The 14345-nt window shown below is 29.7% G+C and overlaps 2 protein-coding genes across 6 annotated transcripts; one reads left to right on the top strand and one right to left on the bottom strand.

Annotated features, from left to right (window-relative positions):
• Positions 1-460: 460 nt before the first annotated feature.
• LOC135954381 (N66 matrix protein-like) lies at positions 461-9819 on the bottom strand. 2 transcript variants are annotated; one of them, XM_065504533.1, is made up of 5 exons: positions 9688-9819; positions 999-1058; positions 873-941; positions 755-814; positions 461-697 (listed from the first exon to the last, which is right to left on the bottom strand). In XM_065504533.1, exons 1-5 carry the CDS (start codon positions 9751-9753, stop codon positions 632-634), a joined length of 321 nt encoding a protein of 106 aa, XP_065360605.1. In that variant the 5' UTR covers positions 9754-9819; the 3' UTR covers positions 461-631. The 2 variants fall into 2 exon arrangements, with proteins under 2 accessions (XP_065360605.1, XP_065360604.1); XM_065504532.1 differs by lacking the exon at positions 9688-9819 and adding an exon at positions 1116-1268.
• Positions 2284-11173, top strand: LOC135954380 (N66 matrix protein-like). 4 transcript variants are annotated; one of them, XM_065504528.1, is made up of 5 exons: positions 2284-2418; positions 2480-2539; positions 2597-2665; positions 2727-2786; positions 10954-11173. In XM_065504528.1, exons 1-5 carry the CDS (start codon positions 2353-2355, stop codon positions 11029-11031), a joined length of 333 nt encoding a protein of 110 aa, XP_065360600.1. In that variant the 5' UTR covers positions 2284-2352; the 3' UTR covers positions 11032-11173. The 4 variants fall into 4 exon arrangements, with proteins under 4 accessions (XP_065360600.1, XP_065360601.1, XP_065360602.1 ...); XM_065504529.1 differs by lacking the exon at positions 10954-11173 and adding an exon at positions 2844-3067; XM_065504530.1 differs by lacking the exons at positions 2597-2665; positions 2727-2786 and adding an exon at positions 10828-10896.
• The last annotated feature ends 3172 nt before the right edge of the window (positions 11174-14345 follow it).

The raw sequence follows: 14345 nt of genomic DNA, 5'->3' as shown, positions 1-14345 counted from the left end.
AGGAGAAGAAAATTTTACATGCTGTTTTGTTGTTGAGCAAGAGACTTGCGCAACTAAATTACCTAGTGAGAAAGGGGTCTAACTTCGCTACACCAGCAAAGGTGTACGTAACTTTGATTGTGTCAAAATAATCGTCTTCATATGAACGTGTGTACATATTTTAATTTTGACAGATTGTAGTCGGTAGCCAGCTGTGGTCTATGTGTTGAAAGAATTATATAATAATTGAAGCGTTCGGAAAATATAAGTAAAGCATGAGAGAGATTATCAAAAAGATGAGAGTTTTAGATTTTAACTTAGTTCGGATTACGTCTACATACCGGTCCTTAGCTTATGTTTCTAAGAAAAGATTTTTTTTTAAAAATTCCCTATTTTTTTGTAAATTAATTTTTTAACACAAACGAAAATTTCTACAAAAAAACGTCTTAGAATTTGTAAAATCAGTACCAGTATATGCATGTTTTAGAATTAAATTTTCATTTATTTATTATTATGTTTAACAAATTGTATTGAATTAAATCTATATGGAAAGGAATCTAAATCCATCAAAACCCACTTTAGCATTGTCCTCCTTCCTTTCCAAATGATATTGTACGAAAGTATTGGAAAAACCTTACAAACAGGCTGATGATTAAATTGAGCCGTAATCCCAATTAGTCTGATGATTTCTTCTGTTACCGTTGCCTTTTATAATATTCTGAAAATATTGTTAATGATTTACGAATATATCTACAATTAACAGATTGTAACTTACATAACCGTAATCCATATTAGTCTGGTGATTTCTTCTGTTACCGTTGCCATTTATTATATTCTGAAAATATTGTTAATGATTTACGTATAAGTATATCAATTACAAGATTGTGACTTACATAACCTGGATCACCATATCCCAAATTATTCTGGTGATTTCTTCTGTTACCGTTGCCTTTTATAATATTCTGAAAATATTGTTAATAATTTACGTGTATATCAATGATTACAAGATTGAGACTTACATAACCGGATCCCGCATTATACTGGTGATTTCTTCTGTTACCGTTGCCATTTATTACATTCTGAAAATATTGTTAATGATTTTCATATATTTCAATAACAATTAGATTTTAACTTACATAAGGAGCACCCATTACACCAGCAACAATGCAGCCAACTGCAACAATTAATTGAAATAATTTCATATTTTTTTCAAGATCGTATTACTTTCTTTCCGTTATGAATGGTATTGAAATATGTACTGTTAAACATTTGAATTTCCCATCCGTATTTATATGTTTTAAACTTTAGTTATTTTTATTAACAACTTGGAATATGCCGTAGGCCTGTAATACAGACTAAGAATGTTACTGTGAAAAATAACTGTGGTGAAGTTTTAAATTAAATGCACGTGTTCTTATATATAAATAAATGTATAAGTATGTATAATAATTGTAAATGTATGCCTACACAAAATTCATCTGTAGAACATTTGGTGACATTACAAGAAATTTTAAAGGATTTAATCATTTCAAAGTTTTTTCACTAGTTGCCGCTTATCTCACATTATCACTAATTATGGACCGATCGTCATAAAATTAGGTAGCATTTTAATTATATAGTTTTCCACACCAAATTCAGCAAAATTAGATTTTATATAAGCAAAACTCATACTAAGAAATGTTGAGTTCATTTGCCATAGCTCGAATATAAGAACCACTTTGGAAAATCGTTCTAACGAACATAAATCTCTTTGAAATGTCGGTATCCAAATAAAATTCAACACAAATAAGTTTCAAATATACATAATTGATGCCACCTAAGTTTATGACGATCGATCCATAACTAGTCATAATGGGATATATAGCGACCACTAGTGAACAAATTTTAAGCGATTGAATCTTTTAAAATTTCTAGTAATATCCACAAAGATGAATTTTGTGTAGTCTTACATCATAGTATAAAATTTTAATGGGATCAGTATTTCAGATCAGAATTGGTCATAGCTCCCACATAAGACACATTCCATAAATATTTATTTTAGTACATTAATTTATTAAGAACATTTAGGATTGCTTGGCCGAGTATACTGTCTTACATGTTTTATAAATATTTATATTTAAATATATATGATCGATATACTTATGTAGTTATATATAAATAAGTACACGTGCATTTAATTTTAATCTACACCGCAGTTATTTTTCTCAATAATACATTAAGTCTGTATTAAAGGCCTATGGCATATTCCAAGTTGACAATAAAAATAACTAAAGTTTAAAACATATAAATACGGATGGGAAATTTAAATGTTTAACAGTACATATTTCAATACCATTCATAACGGAAAGAAAGTAATACGATCTTGAAAAAAATATGAAATTATTTCAATTAATTGTTGCAGTTGGCTGCATTGTTGCTGGTGTAATGGGTGCTCCTTATGTAAGTCAAAATCTAATTGTTATTGAAATATACTTATGTAAATCATTAACAATATTTTCAGAATGTAATAAATGGCAATGGTAACAGAAGAAATCACCAGTATAATGCGGGATCCGGTTATGTAAGTCTCAATCTTGTAATCATTGATAAATACGTAAATTATTAACAATATTTTCAGAATATTATAAAAGGCAATGGTAACAGAAGAAATCACCAGAATAATTTGGGAAATGGTGATCCAGGTTATGTAAGTCTCAATCTTTTAATCGTTGATATACTTATACATAAATCATTAACAATATTTTCAGAATATAATAAATGGCAACGGTAACAGAAGAAATCACCAGACTAATTTGGATTACGGTTATGTAAGTTACAATCTGCTAATTATTGATATATTCGTAAATAATTAACAATATTTTCAGAATATTATAAAAGGCAACGGTAACAGAAGAAATCATCAGACTAATTGGGATTACGGCTCAATTTAATTATCAGCCTGTTGGTAAGGTTTTTCCTATTACTTTCGTTCAATATCGTGTGGAAAGGAATGAGGTTTTTGATGGATTTAGATTCTTTTACATATAGATTTAATTAAACTACAATTTGTTAAACATAATAATAAATAAATGAAAATTTAATTATAAAACATGCTGATTTTACAAATTATAAGACTTTATTTTTAAAAATTATCGTTTTTGTTACAAAGCACGATGGGGCCAATGGCAGGTTTTGAGGCAAAAAGTCCTTTTTTCAAGTCAACCATTTAAAAAAAATAGTAACGGAATTTTATATTTAACACTTTGAAATACTCAAATATTAAAAAATTAAAGTCAGGTGGCAACTCATGGCGACATGCCGAGCTGCCAAAGTTGCCAAGTTTTGCTTTGCTACATTTTCCGACATTCAATCATAATGAAACAACAAAGGAATTTTAGTCGTCAAACAAAAACTTTTAAGATTATAAAAATTTTGTAAAATGGAAAACACTTGTAAAGGTGTGTAAATTAAAATGTTATTAAAAATTTCAAAAAAAAGTTAGATGTAGTAAATAATTTTTTGTGTCAACTTGTGTTGTCTTTTTTGTGAAGTTTTTGCTGTCGTCCATATATTCTTTGGAATAGAACTTTGTTTATCCGAGCGTATCCGTGAAAAAATATATGTGTGGGGAAAGGTAATAATGTGTACTATAACTTTTTGGAAAAACCATCTGCCGCCATTTGCCGCTGTTTATAAAAATTTATTTCCTGATAGCGTATAACTTAAAAATTTGGATATTTATAGCCTAAACCTCCATAGTGGGGAGGGTATATTGGGTTAGTGCTGATGTTTATAACGAGCAAAAATATTGTTCCAACACCCACCTTATGGTGTACCAATCTGCTCAGGAGTCGATTAAGCGATGTCCGTCTGAGTCGATTAAGCGATGTCCGTCCGTCCGCCTGTCCTTCTGTCAATGTAAACCTTGTAATTAAACTACAGGTTGCAATTTTAAAGATAATACGACAAAATTTGGTACAAGCATTTCTCTTATCCCAGGGACAAAGCCTATTGTATTTGGTTAGACTCGGTCCATTATTTCTCCTAGCCCCCATACGATTGCCCTATCTGAAAATAGTTAAGCTCTCATAAAAATCTTAGTTATATAGATATCCAAACCAAATTCACCACAAATAAGTTTTATATAAGCCGAAATCGCACCACCAAATTTTGTGACGATCGGTCCTTAATTACTCATAGCTACCATATAAGGCCCACTTCCGAAAATCACTTTAACCAGCATATATCTCTTAAAAATGTGGGTATTCCTTTGAAATTCAATACAAATAAGTTCTATAGATACAAAATTCATGTCACCAAATTTTATAACGATCGGTCCTTAATTAGTCATAGCTCCCATATAAGGCCCACTTCCATAAATAATTTTAACGAACATAGATTTCTTACAGATGTTCGTATTAAAATAAAATTCAACACAAATAAGTTTCATATACACAGAAAACATGCCACCTAATTTTAGGGCGATTTGTCCATAACTAGTGATAGCTCCTCGCTTAATTTCACGATCCGCCTATCGCCATGCATATATTTCCTGTCACTAGAGGTGGGTGTGGCAGTAGGCGGATTGACTTGAAATGATTACTAATGTCTTAGGTGAACATTTATGCTACCTAATTGAAAGTCAGAAACTTATTATTTTCCAGTGATCTTCATCCGCAGTTGCACTTTAATCCACCTACTGGAAATAGGCGTGGCACTGCCCGATAGACTTAAATTTTTTACTGGAAATTTAAAAACTTATTATTATCATCTGTACGAAGTTTTAAAGGTCTAGCTGTTTCCTGTGATTTATTGCCTCAAAACTGGTCATTGGCCCCATCGTACAAAGCAGAGATTTGTTTAAACAAATCTTTTTTTAGAGTAGAATCACAATCTTGCGGGCCGGTCTGCATTTGTTTTTTTATACGAGTCTAGTTTTTATTCCTCTTTTGTGAGGATGTTGAACATGTTTTAATGCTAAAATTTGTTGAGCTTCGTAATTTTTCATAAAATCTGAAAATAAATAAAAACAAAAATATTCGATTTTGTCGAATAATTCGAGACAAAAAAATGCGGTTTCTCGAATAATGCCAAAACCGGTTTGACAACTTAAGTGTAGCCACGAAAAACAACACAGCAGTTGCATAGTGTCCCGAACTAGTGATTTTACCTATCATTCAGGGTGAAAACAAGCTACTCATAGTTAACTCACTGGATTCACATACCGGTTACTAGAGTCAGTTACCTTATAAACTACTTAACTGGTTACCTGATGAATTACATAACTAGATATTTCAACATTTACGGGTCCTAATTGATTTCAAATAGTCAGTTTAAAAATATGTACATTTAAAAGACAGTCTAATTACCGATTGTAAAAAATAGTCTAATTACCGATTGTAAACAAAACATCCTAAGACAACTCTCCTATATATTACTTCTGTTTGGTAAAATAGTACAGTACAAAATAAATGTTTAAAGGTTACTCAGAGACACTAAAGTGACAATTGACTTCATGCTAGGTTACATGCGATGTACCTTTTTAAAGCAGGAAACATTATTTCCGTTACTTAATTATTATTCAAACTTATTTTTTACTAATTTGTGATATAACTTAAATTGTATAATGTTTCTGCTTTAAAAAGTAGTTTTATCAATATAATATTTTCATAATTTTTAATTTATTTTTTACAAGTTTTTTGTTAAACTATTTCAAATATTTTTTTATGCCTTCCCAAAAAAATTTATATTTTTTCACTTCTGCATATTTTTTCTTAAAGAATGAATTGTAATTTAGGCTCTATTGTCAGTGACAACTCCCTTTTTGAATCTCAATTGCATAATTATTATAATAATTTAAATATTGGTCACAGTAACCTTCAAAGTTTTGCTTTAGGTGGTACGTCAAACAAACTTGATGAGTTGAGAAATGTACTTAAAAATAATCTATTTGACGTTATTCGAATAACTGAAACTTGGTTGACGGCTAAAATATCCTCGAATGCGGTTTCACTTCCAGGTTATGTTATTTGCAGAAATGATCGCACAGGAATGACTGGTGGTGGTGTCGCTTTATATGTATCTAGGAAAATTAAATTTAAAGTTATTTTTAGAGATACTAAATATAGAGTTAATAGAAGAGGTAGCGGTAATCATGTATCTGCTGAATTTTTGTTTATTGAAGTGACATTGTCTGGCCGCGAAATCCTTGTTGGAGTAGTTTATTTACCCCATGGCGATTTAACAATTTTTGAGGAAAGTATTACCGACGTTTTGACCAAATATACTGACATTGTAATTGTTGGTGACTTCAATAACAATATTTTTGACCTTATGAGAGCAGTTTCTGTTAGAGAAATGTGTAATAGATTAAACATATCCTGTCATCATAACTCTTTACCTACTCATCTAAGCGTGAGATATGGCTCAACATCTTTAATAGATTATTTTCTTTTTTCTCTCCATCCATGAACATTCTTCAATCAGGACAAGCTAGGATTCCGGGTACTTCTCGACACTCATTTATATATGCAGTTCTTGATATCAATGTACCGCCTGTGAATGAATTTGTTGAATATTTTGATTTTAATGATATTGATTTTTGCCTCTTGGAAAATATTATTAATTCTTGTAGTTTTGATAGGATTTACTATACTGCTGATGTGAATGAGCAGGCGAATTTGATATTTGAATATTTGTGTCAGATGCATCGTGCTGTACCATTTAAAAGACGTAGAGTCTGTAAATTTAATGATGATACATGGTTTAATTCCCCTGATATCAGGAATATTTTGTCAATACGAAATGCTTCTTATCGTTTGTATTTACGAGATAAGACTGGTCAGAATTGGAAAAACTTTTGTCGCTTAAGAAATCGTGCAAAAACTATTATTCGTAATGCTAATGATAAGAGCTCTGAGCAAATTTGGAACACGCTTCGTGTGAATGAAATCGGTGATACTCCAACTAACATCGATTATATTGATGTTAATAATTTAAATTACTATTTTTCTTCTAATCAAGGTTCTAGTTCATGTGCAAATTTTGATCTAAATGTTTTTTCTGATAATAATGGATTTTCTTTTCGAGCTGTAGACTTTGATGAGCTAATTGCTGCCTTGCAATCAATTAAATCCGACGCTATTGGCTGTGATGGTATATCAGTTAAATTTCTGAAATTAGTTTTTCCTTATATTGGGACTTATATTTTGCATCTAGTCAATAATATTATTACTACTTGTACATTTCCTTTAGGTTGGAAAATTGGTAGAGTAGTGCCTATAAGGAAGGTCGGCGAATCTAATGAAATTTCAAACTTACGCCCGATTTCTATTCTACCTGTTATATCAAAAATTGTGGAGGTTCTGCTGAAAAATCAGTTAACAGATTATATTGATGAAATTTCATTTTTTAGTGATGCGCAATATGGTTTTAGAAATGGTAGAAATACGACATCTCTTTTATTAGGAATGACTGATACTATAAGGCAATCTTTGAGCCATGGTAATTATAATGTTCTTTTATCAATGGACCTTACCAAAGCATTTGACAAAGTTGATTATAGCATCTTAATTTCAAAACTACATAGAAATCTAGGTCTCTCATTGTCATCCTGTAAACTTTTATATTCATATCTTATGAATCGATATCAGTATGTCTCGATTGGTGATAAAGTATCGCATATTTTACCCATTACAAGTGGTGTACCTCAGGGTTCGGTCCTTGGACCCATATTATTTAATATTTACATTAATGACATTTTTGGAGATTTTGACAATATTCCGTCTTGTATTCCATTTGCATATGCAGATGATTTGTTTTTTCTTTTTTGTGGTGAAAGACAATTTTTTGATGTAACGCAACAGATTATTAATTACATTACTTCTAATATAAGTAATTGGCTTCGAAATAACATGTTACTCGTAAACACTTCGAAAACAAAAGTTATGGTTTTTGGTTTACCTTTGGTGAAATTTTCCCTGACCATTGATGGTAGTTCAATTCAAATTGTTGATCATATCAAATGTCTTGGATTGTGGTTGGACAATAAGCTTAATTTTGACAGACCTATTAATTTTGTTATATCCAGGGTGAATTACGCATTACGAAGGATTTATAATACTAATTTGATTTTACCTATGTATATAAAAATAATGATAATTCATTCATTAGTTATGCCCATATTTTTGTACGGCATTGAAATATACAGTGGTACCTTAGGATATAACATTAAAAAACTCACCAAATTGTTTAATAGAGTAATTCGTTACCTCTTCTCTTTACGACGCCGTACTCATGTATCGGTGTATGTTTGTAGGTTTTTAAAATGTTCATTTTTAAACTATATAAAATCTAGACTTTTATTCTGTTTTTATAACATGTTCAGAAATGGAAATATTTCACGGATGATTTCATTTTTTTCTTTTAGTCGATCTAGTCGCAATCGCCAAATTTTAATACCAAGACTGACATCAATTTTGGAACGCTCATTCCATGTGCGAGTAGCTAGGATATTTAATAGTTTGCCAAATTCTCTTAAAACATTTGAATATTCGTATAATACCTTTAAAAGCAAAATTCTTAATTATATTGAAAATAATGATTTCTATTAACTATGTATAACTAATTGATACAGTATGCAATTGAGATTTGTTTTTGTTTGGTTTTTTATTTATCTCTATCTATACTATTTATTTTTCTGTCTAATATTTGTATACCCTAGTTTTTAAGATTAGATATAAGTTTTCTAAATTTTTATTATATCATTATTATTAAAAATTTTTTGCAATGTAGCTTTTTTTAAAAAAAGTGGAAAATTTGTTAACTATATATGGCCCATTGGGCTCAGTTATAATTGTATAATAATAATAAATAATACTGCAGTTGAATATGGCCATTGGTTATCACAAATAGCGGAAAATATATTTTTATTTTTCTGATTTACCAAGCCTCATATTCCATCTACATAAAAAAAAGTAAAAATACAACTTAAAGAAAACCTTGTACTATCCAGCTTAATAAAAACTTTGAAACCAATTCTTCATAAAAAAAATTTCTGAAATATTTTTTACATTTAAATAGTTGTCAATACCAAACCACTGAAGTTATTAATAAATGTTAAATATTTTTAAGTACAGCAGCAACTATAGATTGAAACTACATAACAAATCAAATATGCGAAAGTTTTTTTTTTTATTTTGCGCCACTAAATTGTTGATTTCTCCCACAGTGCATCCGTTTAAAAATGCCAGATTTATTTCCAAAAAATTTTGATTCTTCCCCACTGTGCTGTTTAACGTTTAATTCTTATAATTTCAAAAATCAGTAACAGTATATGCATCTTTTAGAATTAAATGTTCATTCTTTTATTATTAAATTTAACAAAATGTAATTGAATTAAATCTATATGCAAATGAATCAAAATCCATTAAAAACTTTTTTGGCATTGTCCTCCTTCTTTTCCACATGATATTGAACGAAAGTAATAAGAAAACGTTACCAATTAGTCTGGTGATTTCTTCTGTTACCGTTGCCATTTATCATATTCTGAAAATATTGTTAATGATTTACGAATATATTAACAATTAAAATAATATGACTTACATAACCTGGTCCACCATAGCCCATATTAGTCTGGTGATTTCTTCGGTTACCGTTGCCTCTTATTTCATTCTGAAAATATTGTTAATGATTTACATATATTTCAATAACTATTAGATTTTGACTTACATAAGGAGCACCCATTACACCAGCAACAATGCAGCCAACTGCAACAATTAATTGAAATAATTTCATATTTTATGTCAAGATCGTATAACTTTCTGTCCTTTATGAATGGTATTGAAATATGTACTGTTAAACATTTGAATTTCCCATTCGTATTTATATGTTTTAAACTTTAGTTATTTTTATTAGCAACTTGGAATATGCAGTAGGCCTGTAATACAGACTTAGAATATTATTGTGAAAAATAACTGTGGTGAAGTTTAAGATTAAATGCACGTGTACTTATTTATATATAACTGCATAAGTATATCGATCATATATATTTAAATATAAATATTTATAAAACAATTAAGAAAGTATAGTCGGCCAAACAATCCTAACTATTCTTAATAAATAGCTTAATGTACTAAAACAATTATGTTTGGAAATGTGTCTTATGTGGGAGCTTTGACCAATTCTGATCTGAAACACTGACCCCCTTAAAATTTGATAGTATGATGTAAGACTATACAAAATTCGTATGTACAACATTTGGGGACATTACTAGAAACTTTAAGGGGTTCAAAGTTTGTTCACTAGTTGCAGTTTATCACATGGTATCACTAATTATGGGCCGTTCTTCATAAAGTTCAGCAGAATTGTTTTATAAAATATATGATCGGTATACTTCTGTAGTTATATATAAATATGTACACGTGCATTTAATTTTAAACTACACCGCAGTTATTTTTCTCAATAATACATTAAGTCTGTAGTAAAGGCCTATGGCATATTCCAAGTTGCTAATAAAAATAACTAAAGTTTAAAACATATAAATACGGATGGGAAATTTAAATATTTAACAGTACATATTTCAATACCATTCATAACGGCAAGAAAGTTATACGATCTTGATAAAAAACCATGAAATTATTTCAATTAATTGTTGTAATTGGCTGCATTGTTGCTGGTGTAATGGGTGATCCTTATGTAAGTCAAAATCGAATTGTTATTGAAATATATGTAAATCATTAACAATATTTTCAGAATGTAATAAGTGGCAACGGTAATGGAGGAAATCACCAGATTAATACAGGATCCGATTATGTAAGTCACAAAATTTTAAACGTTTATATATCCGTAAATCATTAACAATATTTTCAGAATATAATAAAAGGCAACGGTAACAGAAGAAATCAACAGATTAATTCCGGATACGGTGATCCAGGTTATGTAAGTCACAATCTTTTAATCGCTGATATATTCTTAAATCATTAACAATATTTTCAGAATATAATAAATGGCAACGGTAACAGAAGAAATCACCAGACTAATTTGAATTACGGGTTATCATCGGACTGTTCATAAAGTTTTCTAGTACTTAAATTGTGGTTCAGAGTACAATGCCGAAGATATTGTTGATGGATTTATATTAATTTCCATATATATTTATTTAATTCAACTATATTTCGTTAAACATATAATAAATAAATGAAAATTAAATTTTAAATAGATTTTTACAGAAATTTTAGATGGGCATTTCCTGGGGTCACGAACGTACGTTCGTACGATTTTGATGTCCAAAGAATATAGAAAACAAAACTTTTCCTATCAAATTTTTTGCGATTCGATAGCATTTTGGTAGCTCTATGTTAAGTGCAAAAGATAGATTTCATGGAGTTTAAGTTTTCATAATGATACACAGAAAAACCTATTTCTTAAACCGTTTCAAATCAAATATATATCACACTAGCTGTCCCGGCAAACGTTGTTCTGCCATAGCTCACACAAAGTTTGAATAGTACTCCAGATATGCAATAATAAATTTTTACTTTGTATGGGAGGTGCCATGCCCATTGTTCCTATATAGGACAATTGTGAATCTAAACCATCCAGGGACCCACTCATACACACACAACAAATTTCATCTAAATCGGCCCAGCCGTTTAGGAGGAGTTCAGTTACTAACACACGTACAGAAGAATTATATATATAAAGATATTGAACTGGTTTCAATTATTTTATAATTGAATCAAGTATTCAAGTGCTCAAAAACAAAATTTTCTGATAGTTTCTATTGAATTTTGTGTTTTGAATTTGATAATTTTGACAATTGAATATACAATTTTCGTTATTGGTTGAAATTTAAATACAAAACTTATTGAATAGATAATTTTCGCAATTGAAAACACATTTTTGTTATTATTTCATAACACAGTACAACATTTTTCAGTCCATTGCTTTGGGACTCAATTCTGACAATTGCACGTGAAAGTAGCCCCAAAAATAAGAATTTCTGTATCATTAGTTTTGTCAAGTTGGCTGCCATAATAATTTAATGGCCATACGATTTTTTTTCCTCAAGGTGGATTTTTATCACTTTTTCTATATTTTAGCACGGTTATATCTCGTATACCGTACGGAATATCTCTTTTGTGGCTGAAGAAAAGTTGTAGATATTGAATAGTAGAAGAAAAGCACGGAACATACCTACCCGAAAAAGTTGCATCCAGTGCCTTAAAAATCGCAAAAATTCCCATTTTTTACCAATTTTTCACCTTTTTTGCTCAATAACTGGATTACAAATCCAATTATGGACCAAACACCATGAAATTAGGTCGTGTGATTTGCGTTTATATGAAAGTTATTTATCATGAATTTTGCTTGTATACCATCATTTTTAACAGATTTATTCACTTTAAAGTGATTTTCGGATGCGGGTCTTATATGGGAGCTATGAATAATTATGGACCGATCATAACAAAATTTGGTGACATGAATTTTGTATATATAAAACTTATTTGGAGCGAAATTTTGTGTAGATACATATATAAATTAAACATTTATGACCGATAAAGTCCAATTTCGGGAGGACATTTGTATGGGGGCTAGGTGAAATAATGAACCGATTTCAGCCAATTTCAACAGGCTTCGTCTTTGTGCCGAGAAAATTATATGTGCAAAATTTTTTATGATCGGTCCATAATTATTCATAGCTCCCATATAAGACCCGCTTCCGAAAATCACTTTAAAGTGAATAAATCTGTTAAAAATTATGGTATACAAGCAAAATTCATGATAAATAACTTTCATATAAACACAAATTACACAACCTAATTTCATGGTGTTCGGTCCATAATTGGATTTGTAATCCAGTTATTGAGCAAAAAAGGTGAAAAATTGGTAAAAAATGGGCATTTTTGCGATTTTTAAGGCACTGGATGCAACTTTTTCGGGTAGGTATGTTCCGCACTTTTCTTTACTATTCAATATATACAACTTTGCTTCAGCCACAAAAGAGATATTCCGTACGGTATACGATATATAACCGTGCTAAAATATAGAAAAAGTGATAAAAATCCACTTTGAGGAAAAAAAATTCGTATGCCCATTAAATTATTACGGCAGCCAAATTGACAAAACTAATGATGCATAAGTTCTTATTTTTGGGTCTACTTTCACGTGCAATTGTTAGAATTGAGTCCCAAAATCATGTGTTGTACTGTGTAATTGAAACCAGTTCAATATGTGACAAATATATTTAATAAATAGTTTTTTCTGTGTAATTATAAACATGTGGTAACGAACGTACGTAAAATAGAAGTCAACTTTTGCTATTGAATTTTGAGTTTTGAATTTGATTATTTTGACAATTGAATACACAATTTTCGTTATTGGTTGAATTTCAAATACAAAAATTATTGAATTGATAATTTTCGTAATTGAAAACATAAAACATAACAAAAATGTGTTTTCAATTACGAAAATTATCTATTCAATAATTTTTGTATTTGAAATTCAACCAATAACGAAACTTGTGTATTTTTTCTGTGTAGTTTATTACGATTACTCTGCGTATACGTAATATCTAAAATGTACTGAAGAAAAAAATACCACATACGCATACTATTTTGATCATAATTCAAAATATTGTGAACCATATATAAACAGTCAAACATTAATTATTCTAATGTTTAAATTTAAAATGTGTGTATTTAGATATAAATTAAAGACGTATATCTTCTTCTATATAAATAAAAATCAAATGTCGTTCGTTGGTAATTACATAAGTAGAGAACGGCCGGATCGATTTAAACAATTTTTTTTTAAATGTTGGCCATAGCCCAACTTAGGTTTTTACAGAATGAAAAATTGACCACGCCCACTTTTACGAAACGGAAAACGGCTACATCGCTTTAGAATTTTTTTTGTTTAAATGATCATAGTAATCCAATTTAAGTTTTTACTGAAAGAAAACTTGACCACGCTAATTTTTTTTCGATATATCTAAAATCGCAGGACGCCTGGATCGATTTAAATCATTTTTTTTAATGTTCGCAATACATAGTCCGCAAAAGTTTTTACATAAATAAAAATTCTCCACGTCCACTAATACTCCCACTTTTTAAATACATCTGCAAAATACATCGGTCTTTGATCAATCATATTTCAGACCAAAATTCGATTATTTATATAAAAACTCTCAATATCTTAAATCGATAATAACTTGGCCAATAAGCGTTTAATCAAGAAAAGGAGCTTGATCTGTGATCATTCTTATTTCTGACCAAAAATCGATTTTTTATATAAAAACTCAAAATATATAAATTTGCTAATAACTTGGCCAATAAGCGTTTAATCAAGAAAAGGAGCTCGATCTGTAATCACTCATATTTCAGACC

Source organism: Calliphora vicina, chromosome 3, assembly GCF_958450345.1.
Source record: "Calliphora vicina chromosome 3, idCalVici1.1, whole genome shotgun sequence".
In the NCBI taxonomy this organism is placed as follows: Eukaryota; Metazoa; Arthropoda; class Insecta; order Diptera; family Calliphoridae; genus Calliphora; species Calliphora vicina.
This window is presented reverse-complemented; position numbering and strand designations above follow the sequence as displayed.